Raw genomic sequence first — 14,748 nt, 5'->3', positions numbered from 1 at the left:
CAAATGCAGGAAACCTAACAAAAATCATGTTTTTTTTCCTTTTTTTTAGGCCTCATATATAGAACAGAAATATAACATTGGTGTTAGTTATCGATTTTCCAAAAAGTCTGGATCTTCTCTGATATGCTTGCAAATCTTTCTGAGATATCCTAATCCTTAAGATTTTTGAAGCAATTATTTATTATAGAAAATGTCTTAAAATAATAAATTCACCAGATGTAATCTCAGTTTACATTTTGCTACCTCCACCTGGTCTTTTCATTTATAGAAACTGAAAATTATATGTTGCTTTATATATATATATATATATATATATATATATATATATAGCATTTTAAATACCTGGCAATATAGGCGTCTGGGTTCATTTGAAACCCAAATGAGCGTTACGTTCATTTTCTGTGTACTCCAAATCCATCATCGTGTTGCCCTTTCCCTGTTGGCTGTAAAGGAAATAAAGCTAAGGAGATTGGGTAGAGGCTCCCCCCACCCCCACCCCCCCACCCCCCACCCCCCCACCCCCCCACCCCCCCACCCCCCACCCCCCCCCACCCCCCACCCCCCCACCCCCCCCACCCCCCACCCCCCCACCCCCCACACCCCCCACCCCCCCCACCCCCCACCCCCCCCACCCCCCCCACCCCCCCACCCCCCCACCCCCCCACCCCCCCACCCCCCCCACCCCCCCCACCCCCCGCCCACTACCTGTCTGGTTTCCCTAGAGAACCACTAAGTGCTGGTGCCTTCCTCAGAGCCAGAAAGCTGCACGCTGTTCCACAGTGGATCAAGGAAAGGGAGAAACCCTTTGCCAGTGGGAAATGACAGCAGAGAAAGGGAAGGGTAGCCAGCAGGTCCTTGCTCGCCTTCTGAAGACAGGAGGGAGAACCTAGATGAGACAGTGATGTGTCTCAGGGGGCTGCACCGGAATGAATTGCTGGCCCACCTTTCTCCTCTCTCACTCCTGCCTTTCCCTCCTGAGGTGCTGCCTTGGGCTAAGGAAGCCTTTTCCATGGCCTCTGGAATCCTCCACCCAACCACAGCCTAAAGCATGGTTGGGCATTTCTTTCTTTTTAAATTAACATCGTTATTGGAGTATAATTGCTTTACAATGGTGTGTTAGTTTCTGCTTTATAACAAAGTGAATCAGCTATCCATATACATATATCCCCACATCCCCTCCCTCTTGCGTCTTCCTCCCACCCTCCCTATCCCACCCCTCTAGGTGGTCACAAAGCACCAAGCTGATCTTCCTGTGCTATGCGGCTGCTTCCCACTAGCTATCAATTTTACATTTGGTAGTGTATATATATCCATGCCACTCTCTCACTTCGTCCCAGCTTACCCTTCCTCCTCCCCGTGTCCTCAAGTCCATTCTCTACATCTTCATCTTTATTCCTGTCCTGCCCCTAGGTTCTTCAGAACGATTTTTTTCTTTTTTTTAGATTCCACATATATATGTTAGCATACGGTGTTTGTTTTTCTCTTTCTGACTTACTTCACTCTGTATGGCAGACTCTAGGTCCATCCACCTCACGACAAATAACTCAGTTTAGTGTCTTTTTCTGGCTGAGTAATATTCCATTGTATATATGTCCGGCAGGCATTTCTGAATACGCTTTCCTACTGAAATGTTGTTCTGCAAAGCCATTAGTTTCCATAGTGTAATTAGGACTCCCCTTCAGGTACATTTTGGGCTAAGTCGGCCTTTCTGACTTGAACTGGGAACCACCATACAAAGACTATTTCTGTGAGATAATTACAAATGATGACCAACAAGCCGCCATCTTACAAGTGGGCTTTTGGTACATAGCTTGCACCTAAGTTTGAGGCTGCCTGTATAAAAGTGTCAAGTTGGCAATTTATAACAGTAACTAAACAACAATAATTGCAACTACCCTTAAAAAACAAATCTCCCATGTAACTGGCAAGGGCTATAAATACACACCATGTCTAGTTTTTTGTAGATGGATAAACTGTTCTTCATCTCACCTTTTATGGTCCCTTCTTGACCTGAGTTGATAATAATGCCATGATAATACATAACTTACATAGAATGAGTACCTGGAAGTTCCCAGACACTGGGCTGTGTTCTTTATATATAGTGTCTGTAATTCTGACATCCCTATAAGGTTGATGTCACCCCCCACCTCACAGATTAGAAATTCAAGGATCAAGAAGGTTAGGAACCATGCCCAAGGCCGCATAACTAGTACAAGGATGAGGCTGGGATTCTAACTGGAGTCCTCCTGACTCCAAAGCTGTTATGTTATGTTATGTATTCCATGATACATTTGTTCTTCTCCAATTCCATTCCAATCTTTCTTAAACAAACCTCTGTTTATGTGTATCTTGAATAAATCCAGTTATTTGATGGATCATGAAAATTAATCCTGAAGATAAGATGCTTCTAAGTCCTTATTATTTCATCTACTAGAATTTTGTGGGTTTTTTTTTTTCATTCTTCTAAGTATCTAGAATATAGTGCTTAATTTGTTTTAAATATTTACTGAGTACCTACTATATGCCGGTAAAACTCTGGGGGTAGAGACCATCCTGGGCCTTCCTTCATCTTGCCTTTGGAGCGAGAAGGGCAGAGAAGTACCAGGACTTCTTCAGAGAAGAGGCCCCGGGGTGGGGGGGGTGGTGAAGCTCAGGCCTCAACCCTGGGCCCCCAGGGGATGTTCTCATAAACAGGGGTGGCCCACAAATTAATGAAATGGGAAACCACTGGGCCAAGAACAAGGAGGAGAGAATGCATAGTAGTTAGGTAAACAGGGGTATAAATCCATATATTACTATTAGTCGAGCACGAAATGAACTCTTTTAGGAACTTTATGTTCCCCATCTGTGTTGAATTGAGGCTCATGTTACAGCACTTTCCCATTAGCCAGAAATAGTAACTTTCCATCAGTAGCACTTGAGAATTTACCTTAGGAACTTTGCAGTAGTTGTCTCTGAGGTGACCATTATTTTTTCCTTGAATTTTATGAAACTGGTTTTGCAAGGGAATTCACAATCCTATGGAATTGAATACATGTTTACAAATTTAAAAACCTTTTCTCCAAACTTTTTTTGGAAAGTTTTTAAATGTACAGATGGCATAATGAATACCCGAAAACTGTTCACCTAGAACAGGGCCAGTGGACTACAGCCTGTGGGCCAAATCCAGCCCGATGCCTGCTTGTGTAAATGAAGTGTATAGGGATGCTGACGACTTCCATTCATTTGTGTATTTGTCTGGCTACAATGAAAGAGTTAAGTCATTTTGACAGAGACTACCACAGGTCCACAAAGCAATGTTTACTATCTGGTACTTCACAGGAAAAAACTGCCAACCTTTGAGATATAGATTCACCAATTGTTAATATTTTGCCATATTTGCCTTATTTCTTTCTCCATAACAAGCAGATGTCATTCTCTCTGTCTGTCTCCTGTGCATGCACACACACACACACACACACACACATTTTTTTCTTGAACCATTGGCAATTGTGTTATAGACATGATAACTTATCCCTAAATAATTCATATATTTGCCTAAAAATAAAGGCATTCTCTCATATAACCGCAATACCATCATCATCATCATGCCTAAGAAAATTAACATTCATCCAATAATATTATCCAACAACAGTCCACATTTAAACTGGACTTTCATAGCCTTATTTACTTTTCCTTTTTTGGATCTAGGATCCAATCAAAGGTCATACATTACATTATGTCACCATGTCTCTTTAGCCTCTAATTTTTGTTTTAGCATGACATTGACTTTTTGAAGAGTCCTTTAAAAACTTCTTTTGAAGCCTAAGTCTTAATGAGTTTGCAATACTACCCTAGTAAGAGCTCAATTGAATAGTCATTGTGGTAAATCGGTGTCTTCACTTCTTCTTTGCCAGGTTTTAGAACCAGTTGTGTTGCTTGGCTTCTGAAGCTAAGACACTAAGATGTTAGTTTTGCTTGGAGTTGTAAATGTGGGAAAAACTCAGTGTGAAGAGCAAGGCAGATGGGAATTTGCAGGATGCATTTTAGGTAATTAAAGGCACAGCTTCCCCACCAGCTGTGGTCGCTGCCCCTGTTAGCTCTTGGCTGGTGGCGGGGGTGGGGGTGGGGGTGGGGGGGCGCTTTTCTCCTGACTGGGGTCTGGCTCCCTTCCAGCATCATTAGATTGCAGCATGGAGCTGGAAGGAGACCTGCCGTTATTTAAATCTTCCAGCCCAAAATGATCAAGCTGGCGACGCAATGCTTCTGTGTTTGCAGTTTGTGTGCTGAAGATAGCGTGGCACTCGGGGCGCATCCGGGAATGCACGTGGGAAGAGCACCTTCTTGCCTTTCTTGAGAATCTGACGTGCCACGGTCTTGTGCCTCTGATGGGACCACATGGTGGGTCACAAGTCTGGTCCTTTTAATGGAGTCCCAAATGATTCCTAGAAAATTCCGGGACCCATCCTTTGCTTTCCTCTGGGTAAGAAACCCTCAGAGCTCCTAGGCCAACCAGAAAGAGAGTTGCATGCCTAGAAAAGACTCACCTGAACCTCTACAAACCTCTGGAGATGGGAGGGAAGATAGAAAAACTCCAAGGAGAACTGGATAATTTTAAAACATGCAAAGTAACTGCAGGAGAGACTGTGAAGGGTATGGATGACTTCAGACTCTTACCAGCTCATGGTCAGTCTACAAGAGGTGTTGTGAAGGACACAGATATTGTGACTGATGGTACTTCTTACCTACTGAAAAATCCAGGGGCACAGGAAAGAAAACATTCTGGGGTGGGCCACCCTCCATGGGGGGAAGTGAGATTTGAGCATCTCCTCATTAGTCTCCCTGTCTCCTGTCTTGTTCCTCTTAAGTCCTTCCTTTACACCCTCTCCCTCCCACCCAGGCCTACCCCCAGCAATCTACTTCTGCTGCAGACCTGGGCATTTACTTCTCAGATCACCACCCCTCTGTGACTTCCATAGCCTGTCTTCCATGGCCTTCAAGGACCCCATGATCAGACCCTGACTCCAAAGCCTCATCTTCCTTTGATACCGGCCTCAGATTTGATGCTTGAATTCCTCATATATGCCACGTTGTTTTGCACCTCCATCCTTTGCTAGTTGTGTGGCCTTAATGATGCTTAATTGTTCTGTGCCTCACACTGTTCATCTGTAAAATGAGGATGATAATAGTACCTACCTCATAACATTGTGCAGGGATTAAGTGAGCTAATATATGTAAAATTCTTGGAAGAATGCTTGGCATATAATAAGGGCTAAATAAACATTAGCAATTTATTGCTATTGCTATTTTGAACCTGGATGTATTATCTTTTTATTGCTGCGTAAAAAATTACTGTAAACTTAGCATCTTCAGTCAACACCCACTGATTATCTTAGTTTCTGTAATCAGAAGTATGGACATGGTGTGACTGAATACTTTGCTCACAGCGCTGAAATTGGGGTGTTGGCAGGGGCTGAAGTCCAAGCTGAGCTTCTTCCAAGCCTCTTCCAAGCTCATGTTGTTATTGACAGAAGGCATCTCCTTGAAGCTATAGAACTCATGGTCAGCAGGAACTCTGACTTCACCTTCTTTGAAAAGCTCCCCTGATTAGGTCAGGCGCAATCAGGTCATCTTTCTTTTGATCAACTCAAAAGAGTGATATCCCATCTCATGCACAGGTTCCACTGGCACTCAAAGGGAGGTGATTATACAGGGTGTGTCCGTCAGTGGGTGAGATCGTTGGGGACCATCTTAGAATCCTACCTACACACTGGTCATTGGGAAATACTATGATTTTTGTTCGCTTTGTTAAATTGCACTTGGGTGAATATATGATTTATTTACCACCACCATTATTTCAGATTTTTGTAGCATCTTTCTAGAGCATTTAGATGGATTCACATTGATCTGCATCCTGGAACCAGCCTTCATCTTTCCTTTCCTGTAGTTTGAACTACCTGATGGGACCAGTTAGCTCATCAGAAGTCTTTTAGGAAGAGGATAATTGGACACTTATAACTGATGAACCTGCTGCTAACATCCTAGAGTTCCAAAAGTATGACTCACAATTTGCAATTCCTTCCAGAGCCATTTATTTATTCTTAATGACTCCCAACAGATGAAGACCAGAACCCTCCTCAGCTGTCGATTGTGTCTGCTACTCTGCCAGGTCAAAGTAAACTTGTACCTGCTAGAGAAATTTGTCACCATGAGGAGGGTCTTTGACATTATATTCAAAAGATTTCCTTGCCCCCTCATTTTTCCCTTTCCAATTAAGTCTAGATTTCCCCACCCCATTTAATTCAGTTTATAAGTCCACAAAGAGGTATTACTGGTCAAAACCCATTGATAAAGGATGTATTTTAAAAATTTTTTATTGGAATATAGTTGATTTACGATGTTGTATTAGTTTCAGGTGTACAGCAAAGTGAATCAGTTATACACATACATATATCTATTCTTTTTTAGATTCTTTTCCCATATAGGCCATTACAGAGTATTGAGTAGAGTTCCCTGTGCTATACAGTAGGTCTTTATTAGTTATATATTTTATTTTATATATAGTAGTGTGTATATGTCAATCCCAACCTCCCAATTTATCCCTCCCCCGCCCTTACCCCTGGTAACTATAAGTTTGTTTTCTACAAACTGTATTTCTGTTTTGTAGATAAGTTCATTTGTACCCTTTTTTTAGATAAGGATATATTTCTGAAGATCAATTGAAAAGAAAAACTTGTTGAAGATGACACTTGGGTAGTAAAACCTATTTAAAAATATATATATATCCATTTTGAACCAGATTCTAGGCAATAAGACATGGACAAAACTTTGAAGCAATAGGGAATTCATGGGTTTTGAGTACTATTTCCCCCAAATTGCTAATTTCTACTTTCCAATGGCATTTAACTTACAGTTTTATACAAATGTGAAAAGATAAAGGGAAAAAAATGAATTTGACATAGCTGCAGGTTTAGAAGTTTGAAGTGTCTATTTATTCCAGCATTTCCTAAAGAGGTATGATTTTATTATCCAACAGGCCATGACTCACACCTGACTCTCACTGCCTTAATGACTGACATCCCTCCAGTAATTTGGACTATTAAAGAAGAAAGGCTGGTTCATAAAATAATATAAAATAATATAGACTTGGATTTCTTTTCTTCCTTCTAGGACAATATCATATTATTCTTGAGAGGTTGTAAAGAGCTCGGCCTTAAAGAATCTCAACTTTTTGACCCGAGTGACCTACAGGATACGTCCAACAGAGTAACAGTCAAGTAAGTAATGCATGATTTATGTTCAAGGGAAACCCATTTATGGTTTGATTTGCAGTTTTGTGATGATGATGTAAGGTCTAAGAGGCAGAGAATTGGGCATGCCTAATAAAGTTAAAATGTGGAGGTAAAAACCTAGCTTTCAAAATAAACCACATTGGCCTTCCCTTGTGTATAGCTTTCATTCTGATCAAACATAATTTTTTGAAATGCAAAAATCATGTACATAGAGTTAGAATTTTAGAGAAAGGGAAGAAAATGTTAAGTGAAACTTACCAGAGGGAGAGGCAAGGGAGAAATATGCACAAATCTGTTTGGGTTAGACAAAAAGCTTTTATTGGCTCCAGTTGGGCATATGAATAGGCTCCTGGAAGACTGCAAACTCCTAAACAGATTTGAACTCTGTTTATTATGCAAAGAAGTCAATAGATTATGGAAAAATCTATTCTTCATTTACACTTGTAACTGTTTTCTCATATGTGTCAGTGATCAAGTTCTTTGAAGATGGATCATTGGCCATTTGGCTATTGTTGACTGTATCTACTCAGTGAGCCATGTTTGGGGCCAAAGAATTCTTGGGAAAGAATGTTATAGTAAAAGAAAAGGCAATGTGCTTCTCTATGAAGAAATAGCTCATGAGCAGAGTAATGAGATGAAAAGTCCTTTTGAGATGGTAGAGGTAACTTTCCTGTAGTTTAAAAGTTCTTTAGACTCTACCAAATTCAGATAAAACCTTTTTGAAATTAGTCAAACAGTATTTGGCATTAATATGCTTTAATAATAAGCTTGATTACATAGATAGCATCTTTGGACTGGCTATACTTCTCCTTTTGATTACTTTTGGGTCATTTTATCATAGAAGGACAGAAAAGAGAAAGAAACCAAAATTCAGAGCTGTTAATTTTTTGCTATTTGCCGATACTGGCTTTTTCTTAATGATGGGGAAAAATAATTGAAACTACTAAATGAAATCAAGTTGGAGTTCATATTGGATTTTATGATTTTTGGATTTTATGATTTATGACTGGGAATAAGGGAGAGTCAGCCATGATTGATTATGTAAAAAGCACTTCTCTGTTGTCAATGTGCCTTTCCTTTTTTGAAGTACAATTAACTACACCATTATATTAGTTTTAGGTGTGCAACGTAATGATTTAATATTTGTATATATTGCAAAATGTTTACCACAATAAGTCTAGTTAACATCTGTCACCATATAAAGTTTATTTTTCTTGTGATGAGAACTTTTAAGATCTACTCTCTTAGCAATTTCTTAGCAACTTACAAATATGCAATACAGTGTTATTAACTATAGTTGTCATGCTGTATATTACATCCCCATGACTTATTTATTTTATAACTGGAAGTTTGTACCTTTTGACCTCTCTTTAATACTTCTCATGGAAAATTTTTACTTAAGTATAAAAAGAACAGAATAAAAATTATGATATTTGAATATGTAAACCACCATAAACCTCATTTCAGTCCTCACATGCTCCATTTATTTCTGTACCTAAATCCAGCCTCTATAAATCATTATTCATTTTAGGAAATTGTTTCAGGTTCTGCCTCATCTCACATTCATAGTTTCACCTGGGTGGCAAGTGACCAGAAACAATAGTAACTGTGTGACATGGTAGGTAATCATTTGTTACACACACATTGATTAGAGTGTGAAGGAAAGTTCACTTTGACACTGTTGGCAGCTGCATTCATTTTTTTTTAAGAGTCACTTTAAATCAATATGTTACTAAACCAGGAGGCTTCTGAGACTGATTGGTTTTAGAAATTCAGAACTCGTATCGCTTTACTGCTTTTCTACAAAACCGTGAGCATTGGGAAATCTCAGGTCTACCTCTACATCTGCTACCCCCAGGTCTATAATCCTAGGCAAGCTCCCTTGCTTCAGTAGGGCTCTGTGTCTTCATCTATAAAATGGAATTGGACAGAATGTTCTTTTGTGTGTGTGTGTGTGTGTGTGTGTGTGTGTGTGTGTGGTATTCATCCTGAAGAATGTTCCATGTGCACTTGAAAAGAATGTGTATTCTGCTGCTTTTGGTTGTAATGTTCTGTATATATCTAATAAGTCCATCTTATATGTCATTTGAAACTAATGTTTTATTATTGATTTTCTGTCTGGATGATCTGTCCATTGATTTAAGTAGGTATTAAAGTCCCGTACTACTATTGTCAGTTTCTCCTTTTATTTCAGTAAATATTTACATTATGTATTTAGGTGCTCCTTTCTCCCTCTCTTCTCCTTCCCAGACCCCAATAATGAGAATGTTAGCATGTTTGATGTTGGACAGAATGTTCTTTCAGGTATGATTCTAGCTAAAGCTTTCTCAGTGCAGATCTGGGAAGATGGTTCAACCAACTTCTAAAGAAAGCGACTTTAGTTCAAAGGCACAGAAAGCAACCTAAAGGAAAAAAAGTCACTTAGACCAGTGGCACACAGACAGTCACTTCTCAATTACTGGACAATCTTCCCCTTCTCCTCTTCTTTTCTCTGTTCTTTTTCTCTTTCTCTCTGCTTCTTTTCTCTGTCTCTTTCTCTTCCCTATGCTTTCCTTCCCTTCTTTATCATACCTTTCCATCTGTCTCCCATTTTTGCATTTCTTCTCCTCATTTTCTTCCCTTTTAAGTTTTTCCTTCACTTGAGATTATTATTTTCGTTAAGCAATACTTGCCCATCGCCTTCCCCTATGTCATTTTTCATTAATTCAACAAAGATTTACTGAGCGGCTACTATGTGTCTGATACTTTCCAGTCACTAGAGAACAGGCCCCCCTGTTCACAGGGAATTTATACCCTGTGTCAAGAAATGGGAAGTAAATAAGTCAATTTTTAAAAATTGCAGGGAGTGATAAGTGCTGAAAAGAAAAGAAAATAATAATAAAATAGATGGTGTAAAAGATAGTGACCATGGCAATATATACATATATCAAATCACTGTGTTGCATACCTTAAACTTATATAACGTTTTATATCAATTATATCTCAGTCAAACAGGGGGGAAATAAAAAAGAAAGGTGGTCAAGAATGGTCTCTCTAAAGACGTGGCATTTCAGCTGAGGGCTGAGACATGAATGGGAAGCAAGAGCCAGACATGCTAAGATCTATAGGGTATTCAGGGCAGAGGAATCAGGTAGAAAGACTGGGAAGAGAAACAAACTTGATGTCTAGAAAGAGAAAGAAGAGTGGCCAGCCAGTGTGGTAGAAGGGTAATGAGCAAGGACGAGCGTGGTGGGAGGGGTGGTCCACAAGTGTTGTAGGTTGTTGAATTTGGCATAATTATGGAGAAAACATTTTTATTTCACTGTATGAATATTTAGAAGCACATAAAGAACTTTATATTAAAAATTATGCCACAAATTCATCTCTGGTACTTAGAAAATCTTTTCTAGTATTAGGGAAGATTGGGGCATGGAATGAGCTATCTGCTTCACAATTTTCTGTAAGTGATGCTGTTTTAACTTGGCACTGTCCAGGGGACATTTGCAACATATGTAGATTTCATAGCTATGGGAGATGAAAGTAGAACTGCTATATTTTTCTGCTTTCCCCTCTGAAAGTTGAGCCAAACATTAGCAGAGATGGAGAACCCCCTACTGACACCAATTAATAGTGGAAGCAATAGGTAGAGGGGTAGATCCCAAAGAGGAAATTTTGATGCTTTTTGAAATTGTCTTTTGAAAAATACTCTTTAGATTAGCTTTCATTGTGGGTAATTTTTCTTCTTCTTATTTTTTTTTGAGAAGTAACTTGAGTAGACTATAAAGAAAGAAAGAGGGAAAACTGCAAATGATTACTCTGTGTGTAATTTCGTGAACTCTACTGTAATGGGTGCCAGACGACCTTGATGGGACATGAAAACATAATCCAGAAGGTCATGCAGCAAGTATCATTCCAGGGAATCGCAGCAATTGGATGAAAATGAGGAAAGCCTTTGGATTGCTCCCGAGGATGTCTCTGAAAAATGTGGGAGCATTTTCACGTAATTGGTTGTTACGTGGAAGTCACTCAAACAAATATTTTGTGAGCTCCTACTGTGTGCCAAGCGTGCTTCTTTTTTAGAACTGGGTCACAGTTTTAGTCAAAAAACAGTCATTGGCAGTGCAGAAAAAGTCTTATGTTCCCTGTTCTTAAGTTGTTTTTCACAAAAATTTCAAATCTTCTATAGATTTTTGTTTTCATCTGGTTTTGCTGCTATTACTGTTGTTAAATTATTTTAAATCCTAGCAAATATCTAAGCAGATAATGACAAATCTTTCTTTCTGTTAATAGGGGGAAATATGAAAACATGTTCTTAATCAAATCCAAATTGGACCACTGCTTCTTACAGTCTAAGTCTCTGTTGATGGTTTATCTCCTTAGTATAGACTAGATTAGTATAGACTATAGACTACATTGTTTTCTAGTCCCTCAAGTCTCAATTGACTTAAAATTGTGCATCTATTCATTAATATGTACTTTGGGTCAGAGTATGCAGCAATAAGGTAACTGGGATCTAAATATCTGGAAGAATTCTTTTTTATATAATAGAATTATATTCTCCCTCCCCAGCACCCCCCCCCCACTGAAGTTCTGTGGAAAAAAGAAGTGTAGCATTTATTTCCTTAGTATTTATTTGTTGACATGTTAAAGAAACTTTGAAATAATTTGGGAGAAATTTTTATATTTTACTGTATGAATATGTAGAAAGTACCACCAAGTAGCTTTTTTTGTTTATAGTTTGAGAATAAACATTTATGTATATTTAAGAATGCATGTGTGTATATTTGAACATAGCATGCATATTTTCTTGCTCATGGCTAATTCCCCAGCACTGATTTATGTCCATAGCAGAAAAGAACAAGTATTAGGATAGCATTGCCTCTTTTACATATATTTTCAGGTCTCTTTAATTAGGTAAGGTTTTAGAACTTCTTTAAAAGTACTTGTATAAAGAAGATTTTGGAAGTGCAGTCAGATTTCAATTTGACAGTGATATATAACCAAGGCAAAATTTTACTTTTACAGTTAAGCTTTGATTATACAAATATAAACAGTGGTAGTTTTAAATGGAATTCTTCATCTTCCAGATGTTACAAAGCATTCATCCTTCCATGGTGCACTATGGAACTTTAATTCCACCTTATCCTTCTGTATTTTGTTTTCTAAGTAATTTTATTTAGTACCTGAAATCACTAATCATAGACCTTAAAAGTAATATATTCTGCTGATTTCATTATATATGTTAGCTTTCAAATACATCTTAAAGGTGTTGAAGGGAAGATCACAGTGAAGAAACTGATCATATTTTCTTTTCCTTTCTCCAAACTAGGAGCCTTGATTATAGCAGGAAGCTGAAAAATGTAAGTGTTTTAATTTCACTTTCCAAACTTTTTTCCTTCTAACTTTGATGGTTCAAGTGTAAAATTTAGCTCATAAGTTCAAGGCCTCTCGAATGCCTTGCTAGAAAGAATCTTTCTTAGGAAACAATTATATGTGCCTCTGATAGACTAATTAATGACTCTGATAGAAATAAAAATGGTAGATTTTGCGGGGAGGGGTGGTCTCTTTAATTAGATAAGGGCTTAGTCCAGAAATAAATAAATGAAAGCTTGCACTCCATTTGTAATTTGGTTTCTTAAACACAGAATGATCTGTTTTAGCAGTAACATTACTGCCTTGCCATTGGTAGGCACAGATGGGATTATTAAATTAAGCAGTTGGGCAAGTTGTTTTGGGGAAAAGATTAGCATAATATAAATAGTGTTGACTGTTGTGGGCCTGTACCTTTTGTGGTTTTTTTCCTATTAATCTTTTGAGTTTTTATTTGTACCTTCCAAAATCAACTTTTTAGAGTTAGATCTTATTTTCCAAGGCAAGTATGTTAGTGCTCTTTTATTTTAAGTTTAAATTGAAGAATGTAAGAAATGACCTTCTGTATATAAAATTTTAAAATTGGCTGTGACCCTCCCCTTTTAAAGAAATTTTCAGGGTGCTATTATATTTGATTGACATTCTCATTCTTATCTTCTTTTTCTTCCTCTATAAAACCAGGGATATTTGACATTTTTCATCATACAATTTTAAACAGAAACCCCATAATCTAAAACACAACACAGTTCTATCTGCCGTTTTCCTATTACACTTTTCAAGAGAGCCTCATACTCTTAGCACACATTAGTTATTTTATGGCTCGAGTTCATGTCCTGACATTTGCAATTTTCTGCTCTCTGGAAAGTTATTTGTAAGCCATCAGTTAAAAAAGAATTTCTGGAAGTTTTGAAGTATTCCTAAAGTCACCTTTTCCCACAGAGGTAGAAAACCAGATCACATCCTAGCAATGATGCACACAACCATATCTTGGGCCTGTTGCCATCGGAAGCATGTATACATATCACATTGTCCAAAGCATTTTCTGGCCAAGTAGAGGGAGGTACAATAAATACTCCCCAGCCTAGTTGAAGCAATAAGACCAAATGTGAAAACAAAATAATAGTCTTAGCTTTTCCCTAGGCTTCAGATCCCAATAATTCAATTTTAAGGAGCTCATCTTCAGCTGACCCCTGTTGGGTTCTGTGGGAAAGTCAATGGAAAGAGCCTTTGCTTTTGCGGACAGTTTCTTTGGAAAGACAGAACAAAATGTTAACCTAGGACTGTAGCTTCAGACCAGTGAATATTCATAGACATTCTTAAACATCCAAGGTTGTTAATTGGCAGTAGTCTTGACCAGGCTAAAAATTTCCCATCTCAGATTAAGAGGAATCTAACCGTACCCCCAGAACTAGGTCTCTGCAGATTGCATTCTTCATTACATTGCTGTCTTCTGACTTTAATTAGATATATTTTGTTGATCTTGTGCTGGAAACCACTAATTAACCTTTATCACTCCTCTGAAAAATGTTTGCCAGTGGTCTTAGCAGAACCTCTGTGCCCACAAGTAGAAATTATGGGCCTTTAAAAGCACCTCTCTCAAAAGGGATTGACAACCTGTTCCATTGCTGGTCTGGGGAAAGACTCCAGAGTTTCTGAAAAATTTTGCTTCCTGGTTTTGAAGCCTTCATGACATGAAAATAATTTTGGAGGATTTATTTTTCCTCCTTGCTGTCTTATAGATCACATTCTCACAACCAAATTCTTCCTAAAACTGGAGTCTTATTTTAACTACTGAATCGTGTTTGTGTTGACCGATGCAACATTGGGTCCTTATTAAAATGATTTTACCTAGAATGGATACCTCATGGATGGTGGGCTTTGTAAATTAATGTTACACACTCTCTCCTCCTGCTTTCCTGTTAGGGAAGCATTATTGATTCTTTAGTTTAAAAGTAATTCTTTGTGCGTGGTTCTCTTTCCCAGGTACTAGTGACTATCTACTGGCTGGGCAAAGCAGCGAATAGCTGTGCATCTTACAGTGGGACAACACTAAACCTGAAGGAGTTCGAAGGCTTGCTGGCTCAGATGAGGAAGGTAACTTGACTTTTCTTCTTCATGCCGTGACGTT

At 38.5% G+C, this 14,748-nt stretch overlaps 1 protein-coding gene across 10 annotated transcripts in view; it reads left to right on the top strand.

Annotated features, from left to right (window-relative positions):
- The window catches only part of LIMCH1 (LIM and calponin homology domains 1), a 342,494-nt gene that overhangs the window by 227,262 nt on the left and 100,484 nt on the right, over window positions 1-14,748 (top strand). For all 10 annotated transcript variants that reach the window (XM_060148283.1, XM_060148277.1, XM_060148276.1 and 7 more), the window contains 3 exons: window positions 7,150-7,256; window positions 12,580-12,610; window positions 14,604-14,714. In XM_060148283.1, coding sequence (XP_060004266.1) covers window positions 7,150-7,256; window positions 12,580-12,610; window positions 14,604-14,714 — 249 coding nt within the window. The remainder of the gene's footprint in view (window positions 1-7,149; window positions 7,257-12,579; window positions 12,611-14,603; window positions 14,715-14,748) is intronic.

Source organism: Lagenorhynchus albirostris, chromosome 4 (genome assembly GCF_949774975.1).
Source record: "Lagenorhynchus albirostris chromosome 4, mLagAlb1.1, whole genome shotgun sequence".
Lineage (NCBI taxonomy): Eukaryota > Metazoa > Chordata > Mammalia > Artiodactyla > Delphinidae > Lagenorhynchus > Lagenorhynchus albirostris.
This window is presented reverse-complemented; position numbering and strand designations above follow the sequence as displayed.